We start from the raw sequence: 19,627 nt of genomic DNA, 5'->3' as shown, positions 1-19,627 counted from the left end.
AAACCAAACGCAATCAAGAAAGTTGATGCTCTATTTTTAAAACGATTTGCGTTTTGTTTACAGCACAAAGAAAAAAAATGTCTAAACTATTCGAAGCATTGTTTTAAAAGCTTATCCTTGTTGTAGACATCCCTTGAGAGCAATAATTTTTCCTTTTTATCGATTTTTACAACTCTCGTCACAATCACAACTGTCAAAATCCACACGTTTTCTTGGCGTTGTGTGTTATCCGGTGTTACATTTTTATAGAGTTTAACTTTTATTTCGGCTGTTATCATGTAAAGCTTTCTGTGGGACTCTTGTCCGATGCTCATTTATAAGTTCCTGTCCGGTTTTGTGAGTAATCTTTTATATTTCGTAAAATAGGCATATGGTTATTATAATGGCTGAAGCGAGTTCTCTTATCTCTGTCGCTTCGCATCGGCGGCGGCCACTCCGGCTTGTGTATATGTAAAATCAAATCTATAGTGAATGAAAATCTAATTGGATGTAATTGCATTTTGCATTTCAAATTATTTAACCTGCGGCATTTCGATTGTTTCAAGGTCGAGCGGGCATTGATGTTTTTTGTGTTTGCAGATATTAAACAACGCAAGGATCATGTAGCTGCTCAGAAAGCTTGTGAAGATGTTTCCAATAGCGCCGCCGACATCCATTTAACACATACAGATACCGATGGACCACACATAGAGAGCAGACATCGGCATGGAGCCCGAGACCGAGACCGGCCCGCAGGCCCTCAAACTGACCACGATCGATTTAGTCGGCGGCATCCTCTGCAGCATTTGCCGCTTAACATTTAAAAATAAAAAAGATTACGACTTGCACTATTCCCAGCATAATCTTGGTAGAGATGAAATCATCTATACATGTGTGGTGTGTCTCAGAGATATTGCGGGCTACCCGAGCTTCCGCGGACACTGCTATACCGCACATGTCATCAAGGAAAGATTCAAGTTAGTATTCCATGGCATTTGTATTGTAAACTTTGCCAGACTTGATAACCCTGTTGTCACGGTTAGGAGATCCCTGAATCATGTTTACAAGTAGTATGTTAGTAGGGATGTTAACAGCACTAGTTTGCACAAAGCCAGCTCAAGAAAAAAATTCCTTAGCTCAGTGTGGACACACCTACTTGCTGGTTTAACACATTAAGGACTGCGCTGGGAACATGTGACCAATTTTAGTTTGCGAATTACAAGCGTTCAATGTGTCAATGGATAGCAAACTTTATAAATTATTAACTTGTAATTTTGCAGATGCGAGCATTGCAACAAGCTGTTTTCTAAATCAGGAGCCCTAAAGGACCACATTGCATCTCTACACAAATTTGAATGCTCATGCTGCAAGAGAGAGTAAGTCTGCCTTTGCTATTGTAATTATTTACTGAATTAAAATTTTATATCCTTGTATCTTTTGTTATGTAACTAAACACTTTATAAGATGAGAAACAAAAGATGTACTAGTAACCATTACATAAATACCTGAACATGTACTATTAACCAATTCGTTGCGTGTTCCATTTTCGAAAATTTTTGCCTGTGGCGCGGAACAATCATCTCATGACACGGCAGCCATGCCATGCTCCATAGAATATGATGACACTCCTCCCGTGTCATAATAAATAAATAAAAATAAAATAAAAAGCCTTTTATTTCCTTTTGTTATACATAAGTTTGTTAATATATTTTTGTTGATTTAATTTGTAGGAACCCGTTAGGTGAAGGCCTCTTCTAAAGATGTCCATTTTTCACGGTCTTGTGCTATTCTTTTCCAATTTGGACCAGCAATTCTTTTCATGTCTTCCTCCCAGCGCATGTTTGGTTTGCCTTTTCGGCGCTTACCGTCTGGGCCTTTCCAGTTCGTGACTATGGCTGTCCATCTGTGGTCTTTAAGGCGAGCCACATGTCCAGCCCATCTCCATTTTAGCTTTCTAGCGTGTTCTAGAGCATCTATTGCTTTTATTGTTGCTTTTATTTTACTATGTCTTATCTTTTGTATCTTTTTTATGTTCAACATGCTTCGTTCCATTCCCCTCTGGCAAGTAATAATTTTATTTTTTATTTTTTCTGTGAATTTCCATGTCTTACGCCTCCCGTGTCATACGCCACAAATAAAAAACATTGATGGCACGGCAGGCGTGTCATCAGCCCCGAATTGGTTAATGCAATAGAGGGTCCAGAGGGCCTACAACAAACAACCAAGTTACAAATACTATTTTTTTTTATTTCAATATTAAATAGAAAAAAAAATAGGAACTAATTGCATTCTTATACATAATTGCTGCATTAATAGTTTTTTAATTTGTTGGCTAATTATTATGAGGCTCATTTAGTAAACTAATAGTTTTAATACATGTATAATATGCCTACCAAAAACACATTTATGTCAACACAAAAAAATAAAGGTGATGATAAAATTAGTTATTGCCTATTTGTACATAAGTATGTGCTGCCATGCGAAAATTTAAATTTTATAATATTATTGCGCGTTTCACGCGCTTGTTCATCTTGTGCTATGCCATTTTTTAATTACTAAAACACTATTTTTTTTTTTTTTAATCTTTTTTTTTTAAAAAGGGTTTTCAAGGGCACTGCGTGACAATGTCACCCCCGTAATGAGATCTAATAATAATAATGATGTAGTAGTGAAGTATTAGCTACACCACTACATCACATTTAAATATAGTTTGCACATCAACCTGGCCTCGTCTGATAGCGGCGATGCCAGGACGATGTTGCAACTACCTATGTTGGTGGTTTTTATAAATGTCATGTCACTCCTCAGCGCCTCATTACGGACACATTCCATCAACACATGGTGAACATCTTCTATTTTATCGCACTCTTGGCAATTTGGTGAAGCCGCTAGTTTCATCAGGTGCTTGAATTTGTTTGATGGAATGTGCCCGGAACGAAGTCTGAGGAGTGATACTACCTGCTTCCTGCTTAGCTTTTTATCAAACCACGGGACCTGAGGGGGCTGACATTGAACTGTTCGGTACCAGATCCCTTTAGTGAGAGACCGCTTATCAAAGTATTCCCTCCACATCTGCCTGCAACTAATCCTAACTTTACCTAGTACTTCGCTGTGTACTGGTAGACAATGATATGGAATACCGTCGGTTATTGCAAGTTTTGCTGTTCGGTCAGCCTCCTCGTTACCCATGATACCAACATGAGAAGGTATCCACTGTACAATCACTTCCTTATTTAACGTACGAAGTTTGTTGATGGATTCAAGGATGGTGTAGGCTATCGGAAGCCCTCGACTGCTCGAGGGTAACCGAGCCAAATGTGAAAGGGCGCTCCTTGCGTCTGACAGAATTACACATTTGTAAGTCTATAGACTCTACATATGACAACGCTTCGGCTATGGCAATAAGTTCACAGTGCATAATAGATATATCAGCTTGAACGTTAAACTTTCCCCGGATATCCACCTGAGGGTCAAAAAGCCGCCCCACATCCTTGTTTCTCCTTGGACCCATCAGTAAACACCTTATAAAATGAGCTATACTTACTTTCTACGAGATCATTACATAACCTATATAAATCTATTTGGTTTACATGTTTTTTGGCGGTCTCTAAACCATCTACAAAAACATATATATTATTTGATAAATTATAGCTACTTATCCAACTATTCATTGAGTACATAGGTAATTGCTCATGTGATTGTACTGGAAGGTTACAAAATTGATTATAAGTTTCAATGAGTAGCGGCTTTTTCCTTGTTCTCCAATACCTAAAACACTAATGATTTGCATAACAAAATTTCCACGTTAATATTTACGAGCAAAGTAGTTATAAGATACAATCCCTTAGGATCTTTTTTCTTTCACCAGATTCCCAACAAAAAAAGAAATGCAGCTGCATAAAATCATCCACATGAATGACAAACCTCCGTTCAACTGCCAGACTTGCAACGAGAAAGTTGACTGCATTGATGCGTGCGAGCAGCACATTGACAAGCACTCCGTCTCTCTCTACTCTTGCCCCATCTGCAGCGAGAAGATTCACAGCAAAGCGGCAGGCGTTGATCACCTTGCTATACATTTTGGCAATGTACTTAATTCAAATGACAGCGATTCAGATTCCGAACATGAGAATGACAAACCAGAAGACAGTTCAATTGATTTGCTCGGCGGCATTCTCTGTTCCGTCTGCAGTGAAATCCACAAGAACCGATCGGAGATAGATCTGCACTTCAGTCAGGAGCATCCGGAGAGGAGCGTGTTGTATGGGTGTAACATCTGCGGCAAGGACTTTGAGAAGTACACACAGTTCGGACAACATTGCTATGAACACATCAGCAAGAACAGATACAAGTAAGTTTATTTTGGCTTTCAGAAGCCTGGACTAATGCGTCTCTCAGGATTAGGTCTATACTCCATTCTAAAAAGATTAGACAGAAGAAAAAATTAAAAATGTTTCAAAGAAGTGCAATTAAAACTTCATTTAATAAGTTACATTTTCTTAATTATACAGCTTCAAACCTATAGTTCGTTTTTTTTAGCATTAGAAAGAACTTGAAAGAAGGTAAGCGATCTTGGCATGTCTTTTAATTGAACACGCTTTAAAAAAATCAATAACTATTACTTTTGAAAGCAGAAGAATATAAAAGATCGTATTAGATTCATAATTGTTACATATATGCCGTAACTTATTTTAAAAATGTGTTTTTCAATTAAAAGACACATCAAGATTGTTTACCTAATTTCTAATGCTAAAAAAAACGAACTATAGTAGTAACTAAATATTGAAAAAGAAAATATTTCCCCAACTATCCATTCTATCCAATTAACCTATAGCTCCCCCACAAAACTGTCCTACAAAAAAAACAATATCCTGTCATGCGTTGGCTGTCAACAGGGTGACCCTCTAGGGCCGGCCATCTTCAGTCTTGCTATTCATCCCATTATTTCGGCACTAAATTCCAAATTCAACGTTTGGTACCTCGACGATGGTAGCTTAGGAGGCGAAGCGAATTTCGTTCTTAATGATCTTTTGTCCATCATCAACAAATTCAAATCAATATTAATTTTAAATGTCAAAATTAACGATCGCCAATTCCTCCATGCCACCCTACCAATTAGATTCGGAGGACTCGGTATCCGTCAAATTTCAGGTGTCGGCTTACCAGCATTTCTGTCCTCAGTACATAGTACGCTCACCCTCGTAGGCAAAATCCTTACGCCATCACTCCGTGGTTTCGAGGTAGCGTACTTGTCTGAGGCAGAAGACGCCTGGAAAATAGCCTGCCCTGGAAGAGACCTACCCATAGATAAATCAGTTCAGAGAATCTGGGATCAACCTATCTGCACACAAGTACATTCCCACATCCTAAACTCTTGCTCCACCAGCCAGGAAAAAGCACGCATCCTGGCTGTTTCGGAAAGAGAATCCGGCTCCTGGTTACATGCTCTCCCCTCCTCCAACTTTGGAACATTACTCGACAATAATACCCTCAGGCTGGCTGTCGGTCTTCGCCTAGGATCCAACATTGTCTCACCCCATCGCTGCCCCTGCGGAACTTTTGTGGACAGCCTTGGACACCACGGTTTATCGTGTTCTAAAAGTGCCGGCCGCCTATCACGCCATGCCTGCCTTAACGACATCCTCCGTCGGGCCTTCGTCAGCGCCAACGTCCCAGCCATTCTCGAACCACCTGGCCTCGCGCGCGACGATGGCAAGAGGCCCGACGGAATGACCCTTGTGCCCTGGAGTGTGGGACGGGCCCTTATTTGGGACGCAACGTGTGTGGACACCCTGGCACCGTCTCACCTCGGTTCAACATCATTGAGAGCGGGCGCGGCGGCCGCAGCTGCTGAGGCAGCAAAATGCCGCAAATATATAGCTCTCACTGACCGGCATATATTTGCGGCATTTGCAGCCGAAACTCTGGGACCGTGGTGCCCAGGGGCCCATAAACTAGTTCGGCAACTTTCAAAAAAAATATTTGAGGTCACCGGGGACCGTAGGGCTGGCTCGTTCCTCGCCCAACGGATCGGCATAGCCATCCAAAGGGGGAACGCAGCCAGCCTTATGGGAACCCTTCCACAGGGTTCGGACCTGGGTGATCTAGCCTAATATATACATATTCGGCTAGATCATCCACATTATGTTATATATATTTTTTTAGGTATTAGTTTTAGTTTTTTAGGTAGTTTTATAATTTTAGGTTAATTTTATTCTAAGTTTGTTTTTAATTATGTTTAAGTATGGTTTTATAAAATAAAAACCTCAAGTAGGTTGGAAAGATCGCGGGGCAATAGGTGGCATATGTTAGCAAGGGTGGCAAGTGGCTGAAATGCTGCCTACAGATCAAAGATGGCCAATACGTGGCTAACTAGCGCCACGCCAAATTCGAACTCCCACGAACGCGATCTCACCCGAAATGATAAATCAAAATTTAATTCTAATAAGACCTCTATTTTTTGGCTGACTATTTAAGATCCCAAGGACTCTAGGGAGTTAATGGGGAATGCTCGGAAGAACTTTTTGATTTGGTGCCATCGTCTCGTTTTTATCACCACCTCCCAAAGGAGCAAAGTTCATCCCCACTTCTTAGATACATGGCACACCAAGAATAAGCGGGCATCTCGCTCGTTTCTTCCCAGAACGTGCAGAAAGTGGAATGCCTTGCCTCCTGAGGTATTTCCTTTGCGCTACGACATGGGTTTCTTCAAGAAGCAGGTATTTAGGTTTCTCAAGGGTCGGCAACGCTTAAGTGGCTCCTGTGATGTTGCTTATGTCCATGGGCGACGATGACCGCTTCCCATCAGGCGGCTCGTCTGCTCGTTTGCTGATTATTACATAAAAAAGAAGTTAAGCTCCGAAATCTGACATCTGTTATATGTATAGGTTATATGTAGGTTCTCGCGGGCTTGGTTTCCGCAACTCGACGTCATATTAATGCGCCTATTTTTCGTGGGTGATCTGACATCTGGTTTTTTTTAAATCAGATGCGAGTCCTGCGAGAAGTCATTCAGCCGCCTGGCGCGCCTGGTGACGCACACGGAGGCGTTCCACGCGCGCGGCGACGGCAGCAGCAAGCCGCTCAGCTGCCAGCACTGCCCGCAGCAGTTCGCCAGCGAGTTCCGCTTCCGGGAGCACCAGCGGCTCGAGCACAACATCTGCGTCATCATGTGCAGCCAGCCCGGCTGCGGGGAAATGTGAGTTACTAGCTTTATCGACAGCATAACCACCACCGTGACAGCCACCGTCACAATGTACCACACGCGATTTCATATAAAATACATGAAAAAAGAGAAAAAATCCACAGGTTTCTTATCAGGCTCTTTGATTGTTTATAATAATACAATTATCTAACGTGGCATGGTCAATACTTATTATTTATTTCTGCAAAGTTCATTGTAATGCTAAAAAAACGAAATGTATATAGTTTTCTGTCTGTTTTTTGGATCTGTCAAAAGCGTTTGACATGGTCTCCTATGACATTTTATGGGACAAACTTGAGAGCTGTACGAGTACTCCGAGGGGGGTGGTTAACCTCTTCCGTTATTGGTACGGGAACCAAACCAACCAGGTCAGATGGGCGGGAGCGTTTTCAGACGTGTACAGGTTAACGTGTGGTGTGAGACAAGGTGGTCTCAGCTCACCCAGGTTGTTTAACTTGTACATAGATGAGTTGATCGCTAGGCTCAGCAGCACTGGTATTGGATGCTCAATTGGCGGTACCATTGTTAACAATATCAGCTATGCAGATGATATGGTGCTGCTGTGCCCGGCGATCAGCGCTCTTGTCAAACTGTTGAAGATCTGTGAGGAGTATGCGGTGGCCCATGGCCTGATGTACAACACCAAGAAGAGCGAACTACTCGTTTTCAAGGCAGGCAAAAAGGAGTATACGTCAGTTCCTGCCGTATATTTATGTGGTGTTCCTCTAAATAGAGTTTCACGGTTCAAGTACCTCGGGCACTGGGTCACCGAGGACCTCCAGGATGATGCTGACATAGAAAGGGAGCGCAGGGCATTGTTAGTAAGGTGCAACATGCTGTCACGTAGGTTTGCACGGTGTGACAGGGATGTCAAAAAGACCCTTTTTAGGGCTTTTTGCCAGTCCTTTTATGCGTGCAGCCTATGGACAAATTACACAAAAAAGACCCTCAATGCCCTGCGTGTCCAATACAATAATGGTTTCCGCATGCTGATGGGACTGCCACGTTACTGTAGCGCCTCGGGGATGTTTGCGGAGGCTAGAGTGGACGCGTTCATTGCGATAATCCGTAAACGCACCGCCTCCCTAATGCGCAGAGTACGTGACAGTTCCAACAGTCTGCTTCAGCTCATTCCTGGAGATCCTGCTGGTTCACTCTGGAGGCACTGGAATGACCTACATATGGGATCCAGAGGCACAGTTTATAATTTAATGTAAATATGTAGATTTTAATTTAATTTTAATGTAATTTGTTGACATGTATTTTTAATTTTAATATGATAATATTTTTAATTGTAATTATTTTATTTTAATATTTTTGTATGGGTATATTTTTTGCCTGAAATAAAATTTGATTGATTGATTGATTGATTGATAGTTCGCATGTTTAAATATATTCATTATTAAAACTTCATGCATCCAAATTTCCACATATTCTCATGTCTTAGACTAGACAATTAGGGCCACTTGCACCATCCCCCCAACCTGGGGTTAACCGGTTGAATCTGGAGTTACCATGGTTACCAGTACAATTTGACACTGAGTTAACGGTTTAACAGCTTAACCCCGGGTTAGTGGGATGGTGCAAGTGGCGCTTAGTGATACAGTGCAATCACAGTTAATGTATGGTGACAGCTTCGAGACGCCGAAGGAGCTGGTGCTCCACCAGAAGCAGCACAGCCTGTCCAGCTCGCTGTGGTGCCGGCTGTGCGGGCTGCAGTTCTCGTCGCGCGCCACGGCGGAGCGCCACCTCGACGTGCACCGCAAGAAGACCTTCTCCTGCCCGGTGTGCGCGCGCAAGTACGGCGAGAAGTACCTCCTCATGAAGCACGTGCCGCAGCACTTCGAGACCGTCATACACATGTGCAAGGTAGGCGCGAGATATAAGGTTGCCGTACGGATTTTTGGTTGCATATTTCAGAATCTAATAGGAAAGTCCCCTCTACTCACGGCAGGGTCACTAGGCAGGGTCACTACCCACTAGGCCAGGCCGGTCGTCAACATATTTACACCACTTAATTTACAGCAGAAACCATTTTAAATGTGTCCCTTTCTGATGACCAGTGGACCCAAGCTTCTCTGCCTGTACGTCATGGTGGCCTGGGTTTACGGCGCGCAGGGGACGTAGGCCTGCCAGCCTTTCTAGCGTCAGCGCATGGGGTCATTGACCTTGTCTCTAAAATGTTACATTCCCATGGAGACAGGGCTACAATTCCCTTTGTTAGCGATGCGCTGGCAATATGGTCAGCTCGTTACCCAACTGCGACTGTGCCTGAGGCTCCGCAAGTGCAGAGAGCCTGGGATGATACGGGTGCCAGAAACACACTTGCCCGTCTCTTGAGTGCTGCTACGGGTGTGGATTTGGCAAGACTCCGGTCGGTGTCAAAGGTAGAAGCGGGAGCGTGGTTACAGGCTTTGCCTTCCCCTCATCTGGCAACACTTCTCGACAGTGACTCAATGCGTGTGGCTGTAGCTCTCCGCCTGGGCTGCGATGTTTGTATACCTCACAAATGCATCTGCGGCTCCACGGTGGAAGCTAATGGCCATCACGCTTTGAGTTGCTGTCGCTGTTCAGGGAGATTTCCCAGACACCACGCGCTTAACGACATCGTCCGGAGGGCCCTAATATCCGCGAACATACCGTGTGTTCTGGAACCACCTGGCCTCTGTCGCACCGATGGCAAACGGCCGGACGGGTTAACTTTGGTGCCCTGGCAGAAAGGAAAGTGCCTACTATGGGACGCGACGTGCGTCAGCACTTTCGCCGCCTCGCACCTAAACCGGACGGTGCAGACAGCAGGCGCTGCGGCAGAGCTGGCAGCGTTAAGAAAGCGCATAAAATACTCCGACCTTGAGGCGAATTATTATTTTGTGCCACTCGCCTTCGAGGTAACGGGGTGTTGGGGGTCTGACGCCATAGCTTTTATAAGGGAGGTGGGAGGTAGAATCAGGGAGAGGACCTCTGACGCTCGCGCGGGTTCGTACCTGGTGCAAAGGTTGGCCATCGCTATCCAACGTGGTAACGCGGCAAGTATAATGGGCACCTTTGCACCCGGTACAGCCCGCGGAGGCCTTTTAGATTAAAATATTTTAATATTTAGATATATTTAAGTTACTTTTGTATGATTATTTATGTACCCTGTATATTCTTAATAAAATTGGTTTTATCTTAATTTACGCTTTTTACATAAATATAACATGATCTAGGTTTCGGCAGGAGATCAGAAAACGACCTCGAAAGACTGAAGCATATAGGCCATAATATATAGCTGACTCGGAACCCTTTTATTTTTGTTACAATGCATTGTTCTGATAGTTTATTTTCTTTTATTTCCGGTTCGTTAATGTATTTATGAATTCTGTGTGTTTGCAACAACCAAATTAACGTTTCATCTATTTATGTATCAAGGTGTGCGGCAAACTCTACAACGCCAAGAACCGACTCATCGAGCACTCCAAAACGCACGCCAACGTCAAAAACTACAAGTGCTCGTTCTGCGCCAAAGGCTTCACCTCCATATACAAGCTCAAACAACACCAGAACATGCACACCAACGTCCGCCCCTACCGGTGCACCGTCTGCACTAAAGACTTCAACAACTACTCCAACTGGTACAAGCATGTGCGGAAAATACATAACATAGACCCGAAGACTGTGAAGAAACCTCAACTACAAATTGAGAAAGAAAATGTATTCGCTAAACAGAATGATTTGATCGACATGGATACTTTAAGTGTGAACGTGGACATGAGGGAGTTGGAAGGGGACGGGTTGATGGGGGGGAGCGGGATGAAGGAGAGCTACATGTTCCTGGAGCCGGCGCATGAGGCGGTGGACCTGGACAGCATCCACCCGACCATCGCGCCGGGGACCGTGGCCGAGTTCGCGGTGCTGCCGCCCGCCGCTACCTTCGTCGCAGGTAAGGCCGCCTTCCTCACAACTAACCCCTTTATTCTTAGAGAATATAACCAAACGGAGTGGTCATTAACAGGCGTTCCCCTCTGTCGATGTATGGACTGACGTTTATCTGACATGGCAATTGTGACGTTACGCATACATTTGATGTTCCCCTCCCCCGCAAAAAACGGCAGATTATTTTGTACCGAATATTATTGGACATGGCGTCTCCGTTTGGTTATATCCTCTAAGCCCTTATTACATACATAAAAAAGTAAGCTCTTATAAATATCTATTATATTTTGTCTCTTTCTGACAAACAGAAATATAAAAAAAATTGTACCTCGAGCGACTCTATTGTACCGCGTGCAGCTTGACAATGCCGCGCAAGATCGAGTTTTGACATATAGAATTTTATTTTACCCAATAAACTTTTTGTAATAGCTAGAAGTTGTGTATCGCGTAATATTCAAAGCTGCGGGCGGGGCACATTTGCGGATAACACATAATGTTCAGGCATACGTCTCAGTGTCAGTCATATCATGTGGCATTATTTTCTGGTCTAAAAGTGGTAGTAGTGGTCTAGTTTTCTAGTTTAGTCCATATTAAATTTATTCCGTCGCTAATTATACCGTTTTAGTACAGTTTACCGCCAACTTCTCTTGACTGCGTCGGTCTTTCTTTTTAGTCATCAAAAAGGTCTCGTCTGCAAGGTTCTGGTTATCTGTTAAATTGGGAATCTGTAGATTAGACAATCTGTAAAATTAGGAACCTGTATTCATCTCATCTGTTAAACTGGGAATCTATAGGTTAGAGAATCTGTAGAACTGGGAACCTGTATAATTGGTTATCTGTTAAATCGGGAATCCGTAAATTAGAGAATCTGTAGAATTGGGAATTTGTAGGACTGGAAATCTGTTTAACTGGGAATCTGTAGAATTGGGAGTTTGTGGAAATGGGAATCTGTAGAATTGAGAATATGTAGAATTAAGATTCTGTAAAATTGAAATTATGTAAAATTGGGTATCTGTAGAATTGTGAATATGTAGAATTAAGATTCTGTATAATTGAAACTATGTAGAATTGGGAATCTGTAAAATTGAAAATCTGTAGAATTGGGAATCTGTAATAGAAATCTGTAGAACTGGGCCTAAATTAAAGGCCATGAATGATGATGAATATCGATAAATTGTATGATTATCTTTATGCGAGAATACGTATCTGCACCCAGACGCCGCGCCCCCCTCGCCGCCGGCGCCCTTGCCCTTGCCCGCCCCGGCCATGCCGCGCGAGTACGGGCCCGACTTCACCGTGCCCGAGTGCGCCGACCTGCTGCACCTCGACGACCACATGCTGCCGCACATCGACCCCCTGCTGCCCCACATCGACCCCCTGCTCACGCTCGACCCCTACCGGCCCCGGGACAAGTGGGAGCCCTTCGTCGTCACCCGGTACCAGGGCCGGGCGAGCGTCGCGGCGATTGATATCAACGCGAGCCGGCGGGCCGTCATGAACACGGACATATTTTAAAACGGTAAAACGTATAGAAGCGTATGTGGAAATGTTTGCTGATTTTTTAACACACAATATTATGGAACGCGCGAAGCTTAACGCGGAGGGCGCTGTAGTCGTTTAAATGTCCGTCTCTTTTTATTTGAGGCCATATTTCTTCACTTTAAGATCTTTAAGATACTTCAAAAATTGGCTAAAGATACGATATGGATCTGAAACGTCAGTGTCTAAACGTTTTTCGTGTCAGTAGAAATACCAAATACAAGAAAACAAACCATAGTTGACATTTTTTTCGGTTCCTGACTTCAGGAACCATTTATAATCTGTGGGTTTTTTTTAATGACAGGTTCAGGCGCTTCGCTTCTATACGGTTTTAAAACTTTTTATAACTAGTTATATCCGATAATAGAATTATTACACGTTAGTAATGGTCGAATGGCGCTCGCTATGGCGGCCCGTTCGACCAACCAGCTACCTCAACCGGAAACGACTATATACCTCAGTAACCCATAAGAATATTTTAATGTAACTGTTGATATATACGTTTATAAACATTGTCCCACCAAACGCTAGATTAAACTTTTATCCCCTAGCCGTCCAGGAATGAAAACTTGCCAAGACGAATGCAATTATGATTTGTCAAATTAAAGATTAAAAATTCAATGGAATGTTCGACCTTTCTATGGGCCTCTGGGCGGCTAGAGTTTAAAACCATATTCATAATAATGCTACCTCATTTAAGTTAAGTTTTTCTTTTGTATGTCTATATATAAAGTGGAAAAAAAAGAAAAAAAAAACGAAATCACGGATAAAACAATATGTATTGTGTAGTATATTTGTGCCATTTCGTCGTGAATACCAGGCGTAAGAAGCGCGTGAGGCGCTACTATTCTATTTTAAGCGTAAACTTTTTTTGTGGCAGTCTTTATTTTATATTATAGCCTATTTCTATAAGTACATGAACTAAGAAAGCGTGCGGAAAACCTCGCTAGCTGAACAAAAACGGTGTGTTTTGAACTCGCTCCAAAGTCTTAGGCTAACATTGGTGAACAAAAGCTTTGTAAATATTTCTGTTATTTTTGCGGCACTTTTATTACTATTATGCTTGATTTTGCGCCACCACCGGCCGCTGACACAATTTAAAGTTATCCTATATATCGGACAATACATTCTTTGCTCTTATGAGCCCGAGTGTGTTGAATAATAGCAATTTTATAATATCAGTCTCTCATTTGTACGTCGCCAAAATATTCTTATGAATAGCTACTTGAATAACTATTACTGTTCAAATATTTAGAGAGAATTCGGTTCGTTTAAATATGAATAAAAACAAAAAACATATGGTTGTCTGTAAAGTCGGTTGACGGACGATAATTTTGCGTGATAACGACATAAGAAAACATTACCATTACATTACGTAACGTTACCATGGAGATTTGTCCACAACGTTACCATGGTGATACGTCCACAACGTGACACTTTTTCGTGCATGCTACCGGTGTTCCTCGATTTATAAGACGTTATCACGTCAAAAATATATACAAATAGTAACAATGGCAAACTTCTTTTTTCTTGCCTACACCTTTTATGATGCCCGCATACGTCTAATACGTTTTTAACGCTTTGAGACCACCACTGTGTCCTTCACCACACACGGTTTGGTTGTTATTAAATTGTTCTCTGCTCTTCTATTGAGCGATGAACAGTGTAACCAAGTTTAAAGATAAACCCAATTATAAATAGCGTCAACAAGAATGTAAAGTGGTCCGGTGGTGGCGTTCTGTTTCGTTTCGATTCCCGTTACATTATACTGTGGAGAGCCCTGCGCCAAGCGCCCGGGCCTAGCGTAAGTGAATCGATAGTGCTGTGATATTTTTATGTATATTTAGTGTTAAGCGTAGAGTATGACCGTAACGAGTGAGTACAAAGATAATGTTATTTATCAAGAAATAAATGATGTTTGTAAAGTTTACGCTACGACACGAGGTGTTACCGTCGGATCGGCGTGTCGAATTTATAGATAAGTGAACTAGTACAAAGTTTATTGTGCTATCAATTTGACAATTCGATTGTCTTGCCCGTGTTAGTTAGGCAGGTGATATATTTCGTATTTTGTTAATCGTTTGTCGTCCCATAAAGGGACCTCTGGTGGGCCGGAGACGGCGGCGATTCGGAAACGATAAAGATTTAAGAAAACAGCCGGTACGAAATATAAGCAGGGCGGCGGGCGCGGGCAACGGAAAATAAAGTCTATGACTGGGACATAGACAACAATTTTCCTTAAAATTTAATTATTTGGTCATTGTATTGGATGTCTTGTATATCCAACTTTCTGTAGACCAGTCAATGCCCGTGTCCCCGTCTGTGCAAAAATTAAAATTTACACATTTGAAAATAAAGAAAACGACAAAATTGACATCATTGGTGTAAATCCACAAAGATAAAATCTCGACAAATTTACTTATTGAAACAAGATTCTGAATTGAAAATGTTGATATAAAGTATAAAAAAGAAAAAAAAAATATGCTCCGAAATATATTTTGGAGAGAATTATTTACAAGTTGGGGAGGAGTCTTAGTGATAAACGTATCCAAAGACTGTTAGGTATTATAAGTTCGTTGAACTTGAATTCGACTTATAGGGAGTCAGGGATATATCCGAAAACGAGTCAGATATGTGAAATAATCGGTACAGCTATTGAAAATCATAGGCTTCGACAAGAAACTGAACAGTGACAAAATTGCAAATGGCGTCCCAGTCATCTACAGGGGGTAGAGAGTAGAAGGCAGTAATGCGACAGGGCCGGACACGGCGAGCGGCATGTGCGGCTAGACGCCATGCTTTCGAAATTATAAAAAAAACAACCGCGTCTCCTTCGAGCCGGACGTTTGAGGACTGACGGACGGGGGATGCGGTCAAATGTGCTAAATTGGTTCCCCTTTTGGATACGCGCGCCGCCGAGGCGGCCGCCGTACCACGAAATGCTCTCAGCAGTCCATGCTTGAGGCAGTCAAACCAATAGCGTACGCGAGCGCAATCCGATGGCCACGTGGCAACAGATTGAACTCTAGTGCGCTGCAAATAAAGCATTAACTTGCCTGAATCGAGCGGCACCAGCCGCGTACCTCTGCAGAGGCTTTCATACACAATATATGTACTTATTCAAACTTCTATATCCATGTAATAATCGAAACATATTCCATTTTGATGTAATTTTCGTTGCAAAGGTGACAATTGTGATATTTGACATAATTCGGCTACTGAATTTATATCAGACGTGGTCTGTAGGTGTAGTGTGGTCGAGCCGTAATGTTTTATACGGCCGAGCATCAGGAATTATAATAAGAATAAGCACTCGTTGTGATCTTTGCGACCTTTTTGTCCCTAGCTTATAGTTGTTAGGATAGAAATGAGCACAGGGTATTGTGGTTCTATTTTATGGACGTGTTATTGATAAACCGATATGATAAGTAAGAGATAGGCACCCAGCAAATCAGGCGGTTGCATAATACTACCCCAATACCCGATCTGTGTACAAAATAGTTTCCAAATCTGTCTTTAAAATTAATAGTAAGAGGATATCGAGCCACGTTCAGAGTCAAGGCGGACACTACATGAATAAATAAATTATTTTACCTATTTGGCATTGTACAATCATGGAAATAGTGGAAATAGAACTAATCCTATCTTTGGCGTTTATCAATATGGTCACCATATCTTAGTACACTAGCCCGATCCATGGTTATACAAGAAATTATTTTCGTGTTCATTAGAACCGAGTGATTTTATGAATTCTTAATTTCCAAAAATATTAAATTATGGAAAGTGTAGTTTTCTACCATTTTTTTTTATATTTTTAGTTTTTTTTTTCATTTTTTTTATCATTATATTTAGGTATTTGGTAAATTACCTAAGTATTTGAAATTTATTATACTTATTTAAAGGTATTTGGTGGTTTTTACAAGTTTTGTTTTGTTTTATTATTGCTTTTTCATCTGGCTTGATTCTGAACTGGATATAGACCGGGTCAGCTATTTTAATCTGTGTTAATTTAAGTAAAACATTTTGGATTACAATATAAGTCATGATAGGATATAATATAATACAGATAATTCATTATTAAGTTTTTAATCAATAAAAAAATTGAATGGAATATAGATATAACTAACTTTATTCGTGTTAAAAGCATCTCTCCTTGTCTAAGTTAAGTTTTACGACAGAGATGAATGGTTTTATCTTGCGAATGAAGACGTCTATGTACCATTAGCCCGGTCTATTTCGTAGTAAGCTAAATCTCTTTGATCAAAGTTTCTTTAAGGGCTTCGAAAGTTACATAAGTTAAACTAGCATTTATGTTATCTGATGTTGTATTTGGTATTGAGTGTGAAAATTCGAGGCGTAACTAGGGGTGGAAGATATTTCTGAATCTGACTATATTTTGGTCTCTAATTTATATATTTTCGAACGTGATCGTGATGGAACTAGAAGGGCCTAAAACAGTTGTCGATATTAGCTTTGGTATGTTTGTAGTGAGCTAAAATGGTGGTTTCCAACCTCGGTCGTGCCGTATAGAGCAGAAAAATTGTTCTCAAATATGCAAAAATATTTCATTGTTCCACTTGTCTCAGCTAATACCAGAATCGAATCTGGAAATTACGATACGGAGACAACAAATTTCGTTTTTAAAACTGATCGTGACTACATCCGCGTCCGCATCGATTTTATGCGGATGCGGATGTTGAAAATAATGCGGATGTTCCGCGGATGCGGATGCGAATATTCGCAACATCCCTGGTTTCTATAAGCTTCTTCTATAACTTCAAATTGAATAGCGGCTTCCCTTGCTTGCTAAAAACATTACTGTGTCCGATCAAACCTGTATATTCTGTCAACCCCCCTAGATACGCTATCTCAAGTCTGTACATAATATACATGTTCTACATCCCTCAAGGGCTCATACCATAAGCATTTATGGCATTAAATACCATGTCTATGTATACGAATGGGGTCCATTGTAAGCAGAGAACGTCTATGAAAGGGTTTCTCAAGTTACCATATTCCAATGCGACTAGATCTATGAAATCATCTTATACCCTAAAAACAGCATGCTCAGTGCTGTTTCTATATGGACGTATTGGGCGTGTCCAAAACTGCTTACCAACAGGCGGATCATACGATTATTTTAGCCACTAACTTAGCAAAAAACTGGAGACCCCGCTCTTAATGCTATAGTTATTAGAGTTCATAGTAATGCGTCAAGAACGTATTCTGTATCCATGTATTTTACATTAGATAGATGTTTTAGATGACACATAAAATTCGAAAACCCATCAGTAATAGCTTTGACAGCTATGGTCTTCAACAGCATTGGAAATATTGCCACGACCCCTTTAAGGCGTCGGAGCCCTTCAAATGTAAAAATCAATCAATACACTATGTATGTACTACCGATGGCATGACCTTCATAAGCTGTTGAAAATAAAGATATCTTTCTTACAATGGAGCCCTAGGCTAAGGTGTGTGAGGGAGACGGCTTGCTCGGTGTAGAGGACCGATATATTTTGTGCGTGAAATGCTATTTGTAAATAGAAATTAAATTGCTGTTCTTACAAATATTATTATATAGTACCATCGGCCACACTGTTAACTGACAGTTCATAAACCTTATTACAAAAGGCATAAGGTCCACCGATGGACAGTTAAGAGTGTGGCTGTTTGTACAGTGCGGGATTTTTTAACGTTTACGAAGTTTTTATGACTATAGTTCTGTATTTTATTATAATAGTGGATATAATATACATACTACATACCGATCTACCTCTGCATGCCTCTACTACAGTAGATAATATAGCTTTTGTTATTAATATTACATTTTACACATTCAATATATTACAACTTATCCTATTTTTAATACCGATTCATAAATTTTAAGGGACATAGGTTTTACATATAGTATGCTGTCAGATAATTGAGAATTAAAAAATGTGTGCATGTTGTTTTGTTCTAAAGTAGGAGCCACTTCATCTGAATGGAAATTATATTGATCCTTAAACATAATAAACAATCTGACTAGATCACACGTGGTGGTTTTATTTTTTAATCCTTAGTCCTATAAATAAATACAGACAACTATAGCCTAGGAACTCTTAGGAAGTACCCCACAAAGGCTAACATGTCATAAAATATTTGTTTAAATTTGAACTTTAATAGCTATCAATAGAGTTGAATATTATAACTGCCGTATACGCTATAAGTACCTATGCGGTAAATAGTTAAGGGCTGCCATCTCGGAGTAAATATCTATGGAGCGGCCATTAACAGGCGTTCCCCTCTGCAAAAAGATCGCGGCCGCCGGTCAAGGAGGTTATATAAAACTAGTTGCCACACGTCATACGCCATTCAGCAAACGTCAGTCTAAGCGGAATGATAGGAGCCGAAAATGCCGAATTGCAGCGTTTTCTCATGCAAAATGAGATCGGAAACGTCTAGTCTACAAAAAGAACACGTTTCTTATCATATTTAAGTACTATTACATCTAAATATTATCAAATAGTGCATTAATTTTGCAAATAAATAAAAAACATTGTCAATCTGACAGTGATACCAGTGATATGATATTAGATCTAATTTAGGGTAATTCTAAAGAAGACTTTCTAAATATTAATTAGGTACGAGTAGAATTTCTAATAGGAAATATTATGCGAAACTCTGCGTAGGGGGCGCGACTACCACAATCCATAACAATCTGGGGGTCCGCTCCGCCGCGGAACAAGAAAATTTAAATTTCGTTATCTAACCTCTCTATCACTATTGCATATTTGAGCGATAAAGTGAAAAGAGAAAATTTACTAGCTAGCTTAGTGCTACACTCTGGCGGCAGAACATTGCAGTAATATGCCCTATTTGCTATGCTTTTTGTTATATAATTTATGTAACACATTATTTTCATATAACACCTTAGTTTCATATCAACCTAATCTATTTAATCAAATTAATGGATCTATAAGAATAAAGAAAAGGGGGACGGGGGATCAA

General features: G+C 41.1%; 2 protein-coding genes across 2 annotated transcripts in view; both read left to right on the top strand.

The window, feature by feature from the left end:
• The window catches only part of LOC134673969 (synaptic vesicle glycoprotein 2A-like), a 396,395-nt gene that overhangs the window by 183,676 nt on the left and 193,092 nt on the right, over positions 1-19,627 (top strand). The window lies entirely within an intron of this gene.
• On the top strand, positions 176-12,610 carry LOC134672247 (zinc finger protein 883-like). The gene is made up of 8 exons (XM_063530149.1): positions 176-336; positions 580-956; positions 1,260-1,355; positions 3,848-4,330; positions 6,968-7,177; positions 8,818-9,052; positions 10,592-11,102; positions 12,312-12,610. Exons 2-8 carry the CDS (start codon positions 706-708, stop codon positions 12,608-12,610), a joined length of 2,085 nt encoding a protein of 694 aa, XP_063386219.1. The 5' UTR covers positions 176-336; positions 580-705.

Source organism: Cydia fagiglandana, chromosome 2 (assembly GCF_963556715.1).
Source record: "Cydia fagiglandana chromosome 2, ilCydFagi1.1, whole genome shotgun sequence".
NCBI classification, from domain to species: domain Eukaryota; kingdom Metazoa; phylum Arthropoda; class Insecta; order Lepidoptera; family Tortricidae; genus Cydia; species Cydia fagiglandana.
Note: the sequence above shows the minus strand (reverse complement) of the source record. Positions and strands in the feature narration are given on the sequence as shown.

Bases quoted from the DNA above. Each gene is read 5' to 3' on its own strand.
- LOC134672247 (XM_063530149.1), top strand. From the start codon at position 706: ATGGAGCCCGAGACCGAGACCGGCCCGCAGGCCCTCAAACTGACCACG. The intron at 957-1,259 runs GTTAGTATTCCA...GTAATTTTGCAG, and splicing joins GTCATCAAGGAAAGATTCAA to ATGCGAGCATTGCAACAAGC. The intron at 11,103-12,311 runs GTAAGGCCGCCT...ATCTGCACCCAG, and splicing joins CGCCGCTACCTTCGTCGCAG to ACGCCGCGCCCCCCTCGCCG.